At 48.2% G+C, this 16,117-nt stretch overlaps 1 protein-coding gene across 1 annotated transcript in view; it reads right to left on the minus strand.

Annotated features, from left to right (window-relative positions):
• Window positions 1-16,117, minus strand: part of VPS8 (VPS8 subunit of CORVET complex) — a 1,789,524-nt gene that overhangs the window by 605,622 nt on the left and 1,167,785 nt on the right. The window contains exon 35 of the mRNA XM_085648738.1: window positions 14,624-14,771. Within this exon, the coding sequence (XP_085504864.1) occupies window positions 14,624-14,771 (148 nt within the window). The remainder of the gene's footprint in view (window positions 1-14,623; window positions 14,772-16,117) is intronic.

Raw genomic sequence — 16,117 nt, forward strand, 5'->3', positions numbered from 1 at the left:
TAGTGAGGCCTGCCTTTTGCCGGGAATCCAAAACATTCCTGAGGTAGACCAAGTGATCCAAGGTGGAGTTAAGACAGCAATATCATCTAGAGATGCTACACTATAGGCTTCCAGAAGTTTGTTCACCAACATCTGAAATGTGGCAGGTACATTTTTCAGACCAAAGGGCACCACAATAAATTGATAATGCCCACAGGGGGTTGAAAATGTTGTTTTTGGATTGGCATCCTCAGCTAGTCTGATTAGCCAGTAGCCTTCAGTCAGGTCAAATGTACTCAGAAACTTGGATAAGGCCAAAGCTCATCTGCCCTTGGAATAGGATGAGCATCAGCCTTAGTGACTGCATTGAGTCTTCTATAGTCCACACAAAATCTCATCTCTCTTTTTCCACCGTTGGTGTGAGGTTTTGGCACCAGGACTACTGGACTAGACCAGGGGCAATCTGAAGGCTCAATTACCCCCAATTCCAGCATCTTTTGAACCTCTGTCCTAATGCAGTCTCTGACATGGTCAGGCTGTCTGTAAATGTTGTTCTTTACTGACAGACCGTCATCTGCGTCCACTTCATGGGTACACCAGGTGGTTTGACTAGGTGTCAGAGAAAACATATGCTTGTACAGATTGAGGACTTTCCTGCAATCGGCTTGCTGCTGGTCAGTGAGGCTGCCTGCCAAGGCTACTCCATCTACTGACCCATCAACAGGGTTCTGATAGAGGAGATCAGAGAGAGGGTCACTCTCTTCCTTCTGTCCCTCATCAGTGGCCATGAGCAGGCTCATGTCAGCCCTGTCCACAAAAGGCTTTAGGCAGCTCACATGAAGTATCCAGTGGGGACTTTTTGGAGTGCCTAGGTCCACCAAGTATATTACCTCACATTTCTTATCAGGGATGGCGTGAGTGCCACTCCATTTGTCTTGGAGAGCTGCTGGGGCCAACACCCACACGTTCTGGCCTGGCTGGTAAACAGTCAGGACAGCCTTTTGGTTATGCCAGGATTTCTGAAGCTCCTGGCTAGCCTCAAGGTTTTTACTGCCTTCTTCATGGACATCCATATATAAACACAGGCCAAGCCATGCTCATTATACTGTCGATTGTAGGGTGTGGTAAACTTATAGTTTACTCCACACTCTTTCCACGTTGAAATTAGGAAACTAGGCATGAAGTTGGTACTTCTGCCTGTTAAGAATTCCTTAGGGAAGACCAAACTGGAAAAGATTCCCAGCAGGGCCCTGGCCACTGCAGGAGCTGTAGTGGTTCTAAGGGGAATTGCTTCTGGATATCTAGTGGCATGGTGCACCACCACCAGGATATAACTGTGTCCAGGTGCAGCTGGAAGGTTCAAGGGACCAACAAAGTCAATCCCTGCCCTCTCAAAAGCACCCCAACCACTGGAAGCGGAATTAAGGGGGCCTTTGTAGTGCCACCTGACTTACCACTCGCTTGGCAAGTGACACAGGAGAGACAAAACTCCTTGGAGTCTTCAGACATGTGGGGCCAGTGAAAATGAGGGACAATTCTGCCCCTATTTCTTACTTTGCCCAAGGTGTCCTGCAAGGGGGACATCATGTGCCAGGGAGAGAAAAAAACCTCAACTTCTGGGGCATTACCAACCTCCTGGTAGCACCAGCCATGGATTGTCTACCCTCGGAATACAGAAGCCCATCTTCCCAATAGATCCTATGGGGCCCACTTACATCCCCTGCCTCCTCAGCAGCAGCTTGCTGTCGGAGCTGTTAAAGAGAGGGGCAGGATCGCTGCTCCAAACTCAAGACTGCCCTGGAACGGCACCATGCCCCCAAGAACTCTGCCTGAGCTGGCCCAAGTTCCTCTCGGACAGTTTCTTCACAGGGACTGAGATCATCTCCCTCAGACACTGATCCTCACTGAGAGTTAGAGAGGAGGGCAATTTCTTACCCTTCCTGCTCCTTCTCTTAGGAGCAATCTGGCCCATTTTTCCAGGATTCAGTGCTCCCTCAGTGCTAAGCTGTTTGGCCAGAGACCTGGTTACAGTAAAGACACTGGCAGAGATGCTCATCATCTCTGATGAGTTCTGAAATCTACTTCAGACCAGGCTGATATCTCTAAATCATTGCCTAACAGACAATCTACAGGTAGATCTGGAGATACCACAAGTCTCTTAGGTCCAGTTATGCCTCTACAGCTGAGATTTACAACTGCGAAGGAATGCTCAGTCCTGACATTGCTAGCAGGATTTGTTCAGGGGACACAAGTTTTTCCGTCACCATGGTGACACTGGCCGCTGTGTCCCTGAAAGCTATTGCTTCCTTGTCATTGATTAAAGGCTTGTCTTGTCCAATTTATTGGGACTCACCAGTAAGGTGCAAGATCAATGCCACCATCACAGACCAAAAAACCTGAGCTGGAGTTCTAAGTCAGAACCCATCTCAGAACCCAAGGTTAGCCCAACTAAACCCTTGGTTGCTTACTACCACTTGTCCTGGTGCTCCTTAGGGGCAGTGGTAGTAGGTTCCTTGGCCTTTGGACAATCAGCATCTCTTGTCCAATGGGTTTTTACTTTACACAATTAACACCAAGGTTTTGTTTTGCCTTTTTTGGAGTTTTGGGATTCCCCGAGATGCAGGTTTTTGGGGCCCTTGTGAAGACTCATTTTTTTCTTTGCCCTTCTCCCCACACTTTTCCTGGGGTTTAGAAGAATCTTGCTTCTTCTGGTCACCTCCACCACCATGGTTTTTCTGCTTGACCCTGTTGTGGACCCATTTGTCTGCCTTCTTTCCCAATTCTTGGGGAGATGTCAGATCAGAGTCCACCAGGTATTGGTGCAAAAGTTGGTTCTGACAGATATTAAGGATGTGCTCCCTCATCAATAAATTAAACAATCCTTCATAGTCCTGTACCTTGCTTCCATGAAGTCAGCCTTCCAAAGCCTTAATAGCACTTTCAATTAAATCCACCCAGTCCTGGGTGTGTGCCTGCTGAGGGTCTCTGAACATAGTCCAGTATTGTTAAGTGGTTATGCCACACCTATCTATGAGGGCACTCCTCAGGACTTAAGAATTGTCAGCATCCTCTTCTCTAACAGTGAGGCGCTTTCCTTCTGCATATGTCAGCAAAGGAGAGCCATGGGATAACTGCCCGCTGTCCTTGAGGGACCTTCTGAACTTTACAGGCACTCTCAAAAGCAGTGATCAATTTATGGATGTCATCACCTCCTGGTAACCCTCCTGCCCCTTCGTCTGGGACATCCCCACTCACTTTATCTTGTTCCTCTGACCTGTCAGGGTTCTGGAGATAATCTATGATAAGCAGCTCTAAGAGATGCTTAGTGGTTGGGTTGCTTACCTGTCTTTAATTTCCTAGAGGTACACAGGGTCATTCGTTCCTGGAACTTAAGGTCAATGTATCTAGACGACTGGGGTGCACTAGTATCCCCAACTAAAGACATGGTCACTAGGTGTAGTGTGGTATTGCACCTACCTAACCTAGTGTAAACTATACTTCCTAAGTTTGGAGAAAGGGTTGTGCTAGACCCTTAACAACCAAGCTAAATGTTTAGTAGAACTTACTTATGCTATAAAATATTATATGTGCCTAATGCTAGTGATGGTTTTTCAATTAATCCACACCTAGATTACCAGGTAAAACACTGCAGGCTTGAATCCCAACCACTGCATACCAATGTGAGAGGCAGGCTTAGTATATGGTGCTCACGTATGTGAGTATAGCACACTGCACTGATCCAGACAACCCTTATGGTGATTTTAGTGGTCTTAGACAACCTTAGAAAGCTCTCTAAGTGGTAGCTGTGGAGAACAGCCTTCAGGCTTAGTCCAGAAGGAGTGTAAAGCAGCTTGTTTTACTAGTACTTATTCTTATGGTATGGGTTAAGTGAAAAAGAACCACACAGTGTAGTTATAAAACTATGCATTTATCATTAATGCTCACTAAGACAATGTATTATCTCCTACCCATAGATACAGCACAATACACACAATAATTTGTCAACAGAATACGTAAATAGCACAGAATACACAGTGGTCCCCTGGGGGAGACCACACCATATACTAAAAGAGTGGAATGCGAACCACAACCTAAGTCAAGAATGGACCTAGAAGATGTAGAAGAGCCCGAAACCCAAGGAACCACCAAAGGTGAGTACCTAAGGACCCCATGGAGGTCGTGTGCAGAGTGGGAACACGACCACGTGCTCAATGTTAGTCAATAGGTAAGTCGCAGTTGCAATTTTAAAGAAGAAGGACCCTTTACAGTGGACCCTGAAGAAATCCTGTAGAAGATGGAAGATACCCCAGGAATCAGGATACCGGGTGCATATGTGTGAAGTGACATCGGAAACCGCCGTAAACCACAATAGAGGACTTCAGAAAAGATGCCAATGGCAAAGAAGGTGAAACTGTCCTGTGGAACCCAAAGGTGAATTCAAGATGAGAGGTACCTGCAAGCAGAGGGGACAGAGTCTATGTCTCTCAGTAGTGACCAGGAGGCACGGAAGACGAATGCCTATTGATGTCAGAGATGCTGGAGAGTTGACGGTACCTAGAAGTTGCAGCTATACGGGCCAGGCGACACAGAGGAGGACCAGGAGCCCACATCAAATGTCAAGATGCAAGGGGTCAGTGTCCGGCAGGGGCATCAACAACCCTTGGCAACGGCAACCAACGTAGTTGAAGAAAAAGACGCAGTGTCAGGACCAGCAAGGTCCAAGTGACTCACCACAGGCAGATATGTCAGAGCAGGCCCGAGCAAGGAGGGAGCCAAAGAAAACCCTTGAGAGGACCCATGGGCCTAAAGCACAGGAGTCGCAAGAGGACCTAGAGCAGTTACACAAAATATGAAGGCCTACAGTACAGAGGATGCGATGCAGGTGAAGACTTTGACTGCAGGAGATGCTTGAGGTAGGAGCTTCTTTGAGCCTGAAGATCTCTGGAGGAGAGAGTCCACAAGCCTTGGCAACGACAAGTCGCCGCGGTGCACAGGGGTTAGTTTCCAGTGGTTCCAATGAGGGATACTGGCCTCAAACTCGGTGAGGAAGTTGCAGGACCACCACCTGTGTTGTTGAGCCTTTCGGGGTCTGTGGGAACCCAGGATCAGCTGACCAGTCAGCTGTGTTGTGGTGCCCACAGATGCAGGGGAGTGACTCCTTCACTCCAAGGGAGATTCCTTCGGGTGTCTTGGATGTCCACAGGCCCTGTGAAGAACCTGTATGGAGCACAGGCACAGACGTTGCAGCAGACTTGCAGGACGACGAGACCAGGAGCAGCAGTAATCTTCCCAGTTGCAGTCTCAGTTCCCAACATGAAGTCCAGCGAGGTCCAGAGTGCCCAAACTGTTGAAGTTGAAGTGGTATGTTTTCTGAATCTTGTCCCATGACGAATCTAGGGACCCACCCACAGGTAAGCCCTTAAGTACATTAGAAAAGTGGTGGAACGATTCAGGGTTCCCTGCCAGAGGAGGGGCTGGACAGTAAGGAAGATACTCCTATGTACTTTGTCCAGTTTCATGCCAGAGCAGGAGCCAACGGCTCCAGAACTGGTTTGGACTAGAGTATGCTAGGAGGGCACCAAATGTGCCCTTCAAGCATTCTGCGTGGTGCTGGTAAGCGCCTTCACTCTGTCCCAATACACTAAGTCCTGTCTGGGAGGTGGTCACAACTCCCTGTGACAGGATACCTATTGTCCTGCCTTCCTCTGCTCGAGCTTGGCTCAGCAGCAGGAGGGCAGAATCGTGTCTCTGGTCGGCAGCAGCTATAGTTTGCTGTCTGGGACTAGAAGACTGGTACCAGGAGCACTTAGGGCCTCCCAAGGAGCTTTACAGTGCATTGAACATACCAACATGTTTGGTACCAAACACGACAGGGTACGTTACAGTCAGTTTAGAGATACTCATCGTGTAATGACGCATGGCCACTCTATCTATCCTAAGAGTTTTAACTTAAGTGACCTCAGATATCAGGAAACATATCTTTTGTGAGTGGTGCTAGCACCAGCTCACACATGCTGCAATGGCAGGCCTGGAGTCACAGTTTGAGTTGTCTCTCATGGGTGGCATAATACATGCTGCAGCCCACGCAAGACCAATGGTGTACCTATGCCCGGGATACCTTAGTACCATAACTAGAGACTTAAAAGGGTACACTAGTAGCAAATTAGGAAGGTACCAAAGTACTTACCATGGTCCTATTTAGGGAGAGAGCACAGTGACTGGGGTGCTGATCAGCAGGATCTCAGTCAGAAAACAGAATGACACCAGCAAAAAGTGGGGGTAACCATGAAAGCAGATCCAACATTCCTACTCTACGTCAATGACGCCAACTTCACCAACCTTCTGGAGAAACTGAACAACATCAGCCTCACTTAACTGGTTACCGACCCCACTCACAAAGCCGGACACATGCTCAACTCTATTTTCACCTCCGACAGAATCAAATTCACCCACGTCACAGAACTCACCTGAACCGACCACACCACCGTTCACTTCACCATGTCTGATGCTTAGCACACCATCCCCAAGCATCACAGCCCCTCCCATCACATCTAGGGCATGGTAATGGAGATACAGTAAACACAGGCTCTCAGCGCCACCCAAGCCGAATCTTCACTAGACCTTGACCAGGCCGTCCAAGATGTCTCCGCATGGATCACTAAATGCGCCGACAGCCGCCTCGATGAAACCAGCAAAAACCAACAAAAGCTCAAAACAAGCCAGCTGGTACACCCTAGAGATCAGAACCACTATAACCGACTCAAGAAACTATGGCGCGCCACGAGGAACCCCTCCAACAGAGCCGCTCACAAAGCAGCCCTCAGCAACTACCACCGGCGCATCATGGAAGCTAAGAGAAGAGCCTTCACAGCCTGCATCGATATAGCAGCCAACCACATGAAAGAACTCTTCAAAATAGTCAAGGAATTCTCTAAGCCAGCAGCCCCAGAGAACACAATCCACTTCCCTCAACAACACTGCGAAACCCTCTTGGACTAATTCCAAAGCAAGATTGCCACCATCTACAACAACTTCGACCCCCAACCTACTTCTGTCAACTCCAACAGCCTCGATCAACCAGCACACAACAGTCGAATGATCACCACTTGGGCTCAGCTCATCCCTCAGACCACAACGGCAATCATGTAATCTATTCACTCAGGAGCACCCCCCGACCCCTGCCCCCACTGACTTTACAACCTACGATCTGACCCAATCAGAACAGAACTCACCAGCATCATCAACACAGCAGCCTTCCCAGACTGATGGAAACACGCAGAAGTCAGACCCCTCCTAAAGAAACCCTCCGCCAACCCCAGCGAACTAAAATATTATTGACAGATATCCCTGCTCTCTTAGCTGGCCAAAGTACTTGAGAAGGCCATCAACTAACAGCTTACAGAACACCTGGAACAAAACTACTTACTTAACGCCTCCCAATCAGGTTTCTGTGCCAACCATAGCAATGAGACCTCTTTGATTGCTGTCACCGACAATATGAGAACCCTTCTCGAATGCAGAGAGACTGTGGCCCTGATCCTACTCGGCCTCTCCGCCGCTTTCAACACCATTTCCCACCACAATCTCATCAACGACTACAAAATCAACATTCAGCAGAAGATCCTCAAGCAGATTGCCTCCACCCTGGAGGCACATAGAGAATCCAGCTCCCTCCCTTCTCCGCAGAACTCAGGGACATCATATGCAGCATACCCCAAGGATCGTCCCTCAGCCCCACCTTGTTCAACATCTACATGAACACCCTCACAGACATCATCATATCCCATGGCGTCAACATAATTTCCTATTCAAACAACACTCAACTTATCATCTTGCTCACCGAAGACAATCAACCACGAGAATCAACTTCGGCAAAGCCATGATCAACGCAGCCAACAGGATGAGGGAGAACTGCCTCAAGCTCAACTCTGACAAGACAGAAGTACTGATCTTCGGGATGAACACTTCCGTATGGGACCACAGCAGGTGGCCAGCAGAACTCAGACAAACACCGACATCTAGAGATCATGCAAACAACCTATGAATGGATAATCCTTGACAGCAAACAGACCATGAAACGACAAGTCAATGCAGTTGCATCCTCCTGCTTCCACACCCTTTTCACGCTTTGTAAAATATTCAGATGGATCCCAGTCAATACCAGAAAGACCGTCAATCAGGCCCTCAACACCAGCCGCTTCAACTAAGGCAACACTCCCTATGCCGGCATCTCCACCCAGCTGCTCAAAAGACTCCAAGCCATACAGAATGCTGCAGCCAGACTCATCCTGGACCTTCCCAAACTGACCCAAATCACCCCTCACCTCAGAAACCTCCACTGGCTCCCCATCCAGAAGAGCAGCCAGTTCAAGATCCTCACACACACCTATAAAGCTCTGCACGAATAAGGACCTACCTACATCAACCAACGACTGAACTTCCACCTACCAGCTTAACACCTGCCCTCCTCCTCACTAGCCCGTGCGCAAACACCCCGCATCCGTTGCAGCCGCAGCGGGGGACGCTCCTTCTCCTACATTGCCGCCAAGACCTGGAACGACCTACCCTCCATCTTCGAATAGCACCCTCCCTGACAAACTTCATGAAGAAACTCAAGATCTGGCTCTTTGACGGAGATGTTACACCCACAGCGCCCAGATCCCGCTAGGGGTGATTGTGCTGCGCTATACAAATGATGATGGATTGATTTAACCACTAGAAGGACTTGTCAAGTTTTTTCTTGATATTTTTCAGACATGTAGAGCCTCCTCGCACAGGGCTCACTACCCCATGCCGGCCTATTTGTTGCAGTACCAAATGGCGACTGTGTCCTCTTCGAGAACCTGTACCCATTCCAACCCAATCATCAGTAGAAATGCCTTAAGTGCCAATAGAATTGTCCGTAACTCCAACAATTTGATGTGGAGACAAGCCTCCACCGGAAATCAGAGTCCTCTAATGTTTGCTTCTCTTAGATGAGCTCGTCAACCTAGCAGTGATGTATCCATATTGACTGTCAGTTATGGGTGAGGCAGGGAGAGGGGACTGCCACCGGTCAAATTGCGGTCGAGCACCTACCACTGCAGGTCTTTTGCGCTATGCACAGACATCTGGATGAAGTACAAAAGGCTTGCTTGTTGACTAGCCCGCTGAGACTTCAGACCCCACCACACAGCCAGCATGCGCCATCTGGCATGGTCCCTAAGAGGGATGCAGTCGACCAAGAGGTCAAGAAGCGTCAGAGCTGCTCTCATTGAGACCCAGGTCAAAGGTTTAAACATCAGGATCATAGCCCGAATCTCCTGGACTCACTGAGGCTAAAGGAAGGCTCAGAAGAGCCTCTTATCCAAGATAGCTCTGAGGAAGGGGAGACTTTATGAAGGAGTCGGGGATCACTTCGGCACATTGATGGAAAAACTAAATGATATCAACAGGTCAGCCATCATCTGGAATTGATTTTAGACTGCTCGAGCCCAGTCTGCCATCGAGGCATGGAAAGACTGCTATTACCAACCATCACAGATGGGCTGCAACCACCACCATCGTAGGAAACTGGGTTTGTGTTGCAGTACCCCCCGCTCTACTTTTTGCCTGGCATTTGATGCAACTTTGACTGCAGAGTGCTGGGTCCCTGCTAACGAGGCTCCCAGTACCAGTGTTCTTTCCTCTAAAACTGTACTATGACTGGCACTACTTCAGTTACCCCTGTAAGTCCCTAGTAAATGGTACCCCTGGTACTTAGGGCATGGGAACTGAAGAGGGACCCCAAGGGTAGCAGCACAAATTGTGCCACCCTAGGGTTCAATCACCAAGGCCATGCATGCTGCCATTGTAGACTGTGTGCCTTGGTGCAGACAAAATTGAAAAGTTGACATGGCACACATCCCTGTGTGTCGTGCCCAAAAACACTGCATGGAATATAGATAAGGCCTTAGCTCTAAGGCAAGGTGCACTATATCCGCGGTGAGGGTATATCTATATGAGCAGATATGCCCCTGCAATATCCATGTAGATTCTTGGATATTGTAAGTGAACAGGGAAGCCATAGGAAGTACATGGGCTGGACACTCATCATTACAAGTTTCCCAGCTCCATGATAGCTTCACTGTATTATGGGATGTTTGGTACCAAACATCACGTCATAATAAACCTTCACTGATTTCAGAGTCATATTTATTCATAAATGCACACAGAGGACCCCTTATTGGGGTCCCATGAAACCTATAAATCCTTAGTGTGGTCACTGACTGGCCTAAGTTCTGTTCTGACCTCATGAGGTGAGTGCATTCGCGCTCAGAGGTCGGGAACAATGCCTGTCCTGGGTGGAGGTGTTCACACCTAACCCTGGTCAGGAAGAGCCATCTGTGGCAGGGAGCTTCAAAGGCCTTGCCGCCTTCGTAACATGATCCCAGCCTCTCCTGTTAGAAGGAGCAGGCCCCCCTCCTGTCCTCACCACCCTTTTGTCAGGAAGAAAGGGGGGAACACTTAGTAAGATGGTGAGTCCCCTTTGCAAACTCCGCCCCTCAGGTGATGGAGGTGAGGTGAAGAACACTTCTCAGTAACAACCATCATGAAGACGGTGGGACTTATCCAGTCAGAGCTAGGGCTATGTCCCCTTCCAACAGGAGGTGGGAATAATAGAGGGAGAAGACACCCCATTGGCTACTACCTCGCACTCCCTTGTAACGTCCCATTATCTAGTATTTAGGAGGTATTCCCAGACACTGAACTTCAGTTCCTGACGACTTCTGAAGAGCTGGACACCACAGAGCTGCACCAGCAGGAACGACTGCAGAGAACTACTTACTTGGCCCCAGCCCTACTGGTCTTTCTGCAGCCATTGATGATCCTGCACTTAAAGACGACTCGTCCTACAGCCCAGCGACCTCCAAAACCCTGGGAAGACTGCCTGTCTAGAATAAAGATCAAGATCTCTAGAGAACAGCAGACCTATTAAAAAACAACAATCTTCAAGCAAAGACTCTCGGACCTGCAGAATGGTGAAGCCTGACCCCCAGTTCCACCTCTGCACCTGACACCTTCGGCCTGAGTCCAAGCGGCCCATTGGTTCCAGCAAGGTTCCCCAGTGCTCCAGAGCCCAAGTCGACAATGAGCTGACCTCTCCCAGACACCTCACCTCTGCATGGAGACCCTCTCAACAGTGAGCCAATAAGCCGTTTCCAGTACCAAAAACACCCCTGTACCTGCCTTGGTGAATAGGACCAAATGTTTCCCTACGTCTCCAAGCATCACAACTAACTCTCCAGCTGTAGTTTCCTTCGACTGGCCTCCTGGCCTGCGCCTGCAGCTCTCTTCCTATTGGGCCTTTCTCCATTGCCTAACATTGGACACCCAATGCTGTGTTGGCACCCTGCACCCGGCCACCTCTGTGCCGCTGGTGGTGTACTGTTGGTGCTGCCTTTGACCCTGCCCAGTCTTTGCTTTAACCCCTTAAGACTGCCTCCCCAACCCCAAGCTGCTGCTACTTACCTGTGATCAGCCTCTGTCCAATTGCCCCATTCTTCATTGAGTTGTATTGGGCGCCCAACATCATATCTGCAACCTGCACCCGGCAGCCCTTAAGCCACTGTGGTGTACTGTTGTTGCTGAACTGAACCTTGCCCAATACTGATCTTAACTCTCGAAGACTGTTTTCGTAAGTTGATATTACCTATATGTATGCCAAATGTTTTTCCTCCTATAGGTTACCAAAGCATAGACTGAAAACTTTCACTTGCCATCGCCCCCCTTCCCACCATGCATGCCTTTAGGTCCGGCCATAAGTGAATTATTGACAAGAATGTCTCCATGTTTGCTCATAGTTTGCGATCCTTGACATTCATTTTGTATTTATCAATAATTATTCAGATGCCCAAACCTGCCAAATTATCTTTCTTTCAACTTACTGCACTGGGTGCCTCACAATCTTTACGAGTTGACAATGTATCTGTCAAATTAAGTTCATATTTAATGGTACTTAAAATAAGTCTTTTTAGGTCTCGCCTACGTAGCACGCATGCGTTGATAGGAGGAGACCTCTTGAAATCTATTCGCTTTTTGGGCCAAAAACGTGCAAGCATTGCATTGCTTTCAATGGCAACGCGTGCATGTTTGTCGATTCCCTTGTGGGAGCGAGCAGTGGTGTCATCTGTCAGCAATTATCGCGCCTTGCTGCTCGCTACCGCAAGGGAAATGCCCTCCACCCGCCCGCACTCCGCTGTCCGTGCCTTTCCGCCTCCCCCACCATTGCTAAAGCTTGTTCTTTAGTGCCTTTGTTTATTGACAGCAACACAAAGCACAAAACCGCAAGGAATATACTGTGTTTACATTTAAACGCGATATTAGAATAATCTGAAAATGCGCTCAATACTTCTCAAAACATGGCATGTTTAAGCAGTCTATCAATCAAACTGCAAAAGACCAGGGACTGTGCAGGGCTAGCTAGAGCCTGTTAGAGGCAGAGCTTGGCCCTTTAAGGGGCAGGGGAAGAAGCAACTGTAACTTCAGCTCCAGGCGAGAAGCAGGAATTTGAGTCCGGCGCACTGCATGGTTTCCCTGGAGGCGAAAAAATTAACCGGGCCCCCGAGGGAAGGCCGATGCGCTCCGGAACCTTTGGGTCTTCCTGCAAAGAAAAGGAGTGGGGATCCACTGTGTCCTCGGGAGGATGCGGGGGTGTTCGCAGCGCTTTCCATCTTGGTGCTACTGGCTGAAAAAGGCACGCGTAAGTTTGTTATGAGTCTGCATGCGCAAGTTTGTAGCCTAGGTGCTGGGCTTCACCGTTCCATTGAATACACTGTCACACGTAGCTCTCGTTCAAGTAAGCGCCTCAAGGCCAGCGCGACTTGATGTAAGCAATGCATTCAAGCTCCTTTCACAACAGGACCCTGCTAGCACTGGTTAAATGGCGCTCACTTCCCGGGTAGCAGTTGTATCACAAATGGGTCCGCTGCTTATTACTACAGCACATCTTCATATAGCAGTCCTCTGGGATTAGGTGAGAGCTCTTCATTTGTTTGGCTGCTTCACAGCTGTAAGCATTGTGAAGTGTATATATTATAGCACTAATATTGAATTATAAAGGAATTCTGGCATGTACACGGACAGCACTGGTTCCTGCCTCACAATCTGATTACAGAGGAGTGCTGAAAGATTGGTGTGTGCAGGGACATTGGCTGAAGTCCTTGATTTCAGATTCTGTGCCCCTGTGACAAGGCGGACGACGCAGATAAATATGTTGCATTCGTGGTAATGATTTTAAGTTGATGCATGGTCTGTCTGTGTTTGTAAATAAACTGATAATGTCACAGAACTGCACACAATGGCAATGCGAAGGTCCCTGGTTGCAGCGTGAATGAATCAATGACCTGGTATTCGCCGATGATACAGGGAAAATATAATTCTGCTAAAATGTGAATGGTCTCCAGCCGTGAAGCCATCCCCACAGTGCTCAACTCTCAAACCGGTTAACTCTCAACCACTCAGTTTGGCCTCATAATGAAATTATACATTTTTCCTGCCACTTTGTCTACCACCGAGCCTTCTCCCTATGCTACAGGTGAAAGGGCGGGGGTAGAACTGGCCCACTATGCAGCAGAGAATAAGGCTCCTTTAATGACTGAGGATGGTACAGTGTTGTGACAAGGATGTCAGAAGCTGCGTGAGATTTTGCATGATTTTTTTTGGGGAGGTGTGATTGAGTATTGGATGCATTGAAATAAGTGCCAGTCTCCAAAAATAAGAACAGGTGCCCCCCCACCAGCAAAGACAAGCTAAAATTAAGCACTGCTCATAGCACTCTTTAACCGTGGCTTCTTCCTGGATCCCATATCTGGAGCACTAGGGGGATTGAATTGCTGCTAATAAACCAGACAAAACACTTCCATGGTCACCCTGTAGCTCTTGGCAGAGGAAATCCTTCTGTCGGTTTCAAGGTCGTCAAATATCATCATAGCAGAGCAGTAAATACTTCAAAGGCAGTATGATTGATTTATAGAACAATCATCCCGTTTTAGCTCGAACTTCTCTTTGCCATTGGCTTTGGAAGCACTTGCAAAAGAAATCCACCTTATATGGCACTGTGAGGTATTATCCTGCAGGAAATTATAATTAAACACCTGTGAAGACTGCTTGGACAGGGGATGTTGTTACCAAATGCTTGCTATTGTAGTTTTAGTTCAGCATAATGTTGTATTCGGATGGGAGTGGGAACTTTGAGAGAGTTCATAGTAACATCAGTGAGCTGAGCTGGCAGGGAGTAAAGGAAGGGGGAGGACAGGGCCCCCCTAGCCAGGAACACATTTAGGTCAAGCCTAGAGTCCGCAAGCATGAGTTGCTCTGCGAGACATGCTATATTGTCTGTGAGGTTTAAACACGCCAACTTAGCTAACAAACATTGGCAAAACCAATACCTCTAGCTAAACACTTATTAAGCCCCAAAGGCGAGACCTATTGGCTATGCCAATGCTTGTTTAGAGAGTAATGGACAAGCATTTGGGATAAAACGCTATTCAACGATCAACATGGCATAGGAATTTCTAGTTTCTTTAAACAACTACCCTCTCCCGCTAACTGTCCAGGCGGAATACGGCTTCCCGATCTGGGATGGTGAAATGGCTTAATTCACATTTTTCAGCATTTACTGTACCTGAATAGTTTCCTCAAGTCTGTAATGCTCTAAGATGCGCAGTATCTCTGTCACTTGGCTAGGATTGTATTGACACAACAGATCAATGTACAATTCACTAACACCAGGATTTAGCTGCAATACATCCGGGTTTACTTGTACGCCTTCTCTGAAAATACAAAATAAAATAAACATTTGAATATTTCATAAATATTTGTGAATTAATTAGGTTAGAGGAAAATATATGTAAAAAAATGAAAATTATACAGTTTCAATAATCGCGAAAAACCGGGAAGTCTTTGTTTATTATCAATTCTCAGCAAGTACAGTCATCACACACAACTTTAATGGTTTCTCGGGAACGAGATGCTCATGATGAGACCTAAACAAGGTGAAAATGGCATGTTTTGTTGGACAATGAGCAGCAGCCACTGTCAAATCAGATGCAAACTGGCCATAATCCATCAAAATGTCACAAAGGAACATGCAGGCATTGCAATGTTTCCAGGTAGCATTTCACCAAATCAGTGCACAGACTGTGCGGCTGGCCGAGGACCCCGCAGGGGGCCACTAGTGAGGTCAGCACTCTAGTGTCCCCTGGGCACCCCACACCCCCACCCACTTCAGGGGCAGGGACTCTGGGTGGAGTCCCCCCCAGCCTGATTGCGGTGCGCGAGGGGTGTCACTTCCTGGGCGGCAGGACTTGGGGAGGGTATATATCCCTCCCCCACCATTTTGGCGCCCTCTTTTGCGCGCCTGACACGCCGTCGCCCTCCCTACCGCTTACCCGGCGTGGTTTGTGGCAGTCAGGAGGCAGAGAATTTTGTAATGTTTTTCTTTTTCGTTGCAGGCGGAGTTACAGGGTGATCTGGAAGTAAAGTGCTATAGAAGGGTACCTCTGTGCGGCACCATGGTGGGTGCCAGAGCCAAATCCTAGGAGCCTCATGGGAGGTTCCTGGAAAACCGTGTCGGCGCCCCGCTAGTCCTTTGGGCGATTGTGGGCCTGAACAACCGAGGGGTTTGTTATGCTACGCTCCACCCTGAAAGGGGCGTGAGTAAAAATGTACCAAGTGTCACGTGATCTGAGAAGAGGATCACCAGTAAGGGCAGCACAGGTGGGGTTCTCCCCAGTGCTACCTGGCTCATCAGGTGGGCAGGCGGCCCAGTTGGTTGCCAGCCCTTGGATCGCCCGTAAGATAACCCACCTATTACATAACGGTGTATGTAATAAACCTGCAGCAACTTTACCCAAACAAAAAATTGTGTTGTGTGCTTATTTATTGGCATGTATGTTATGTTGGAGGGGTGGGAAAGGATGCCAATGACGATACTATGTAACAATGAATTCAGTAACATGTGAGGCATTCCCTCTCGGACACTGAGAGCTGCAGGGACTAGCCAAGAGGCCTTTATATCTCCTACTGACACGTAGAGCTGGGCTGGGATTCACTTAAACACAATATTCAAAAACGGAATCTTACACTACGTAGTCTGAGTTGGTAAGAACGCGCTATT

The sequence above is a fragment of the Triturus cristatus genome, chromosome 3_2 (genome assembly GCF_964204655.1).
Source record: "Triturus cristatus chromosome 3_2, aTriCri1.1, whole genome shotgun sequence".
Classification (NCBI taxonomy): Eukaryota; Metazoa; Chordata; class Amphibia; order Caudata; family Salamandridae; genus Triturus; species Triturus cristatus.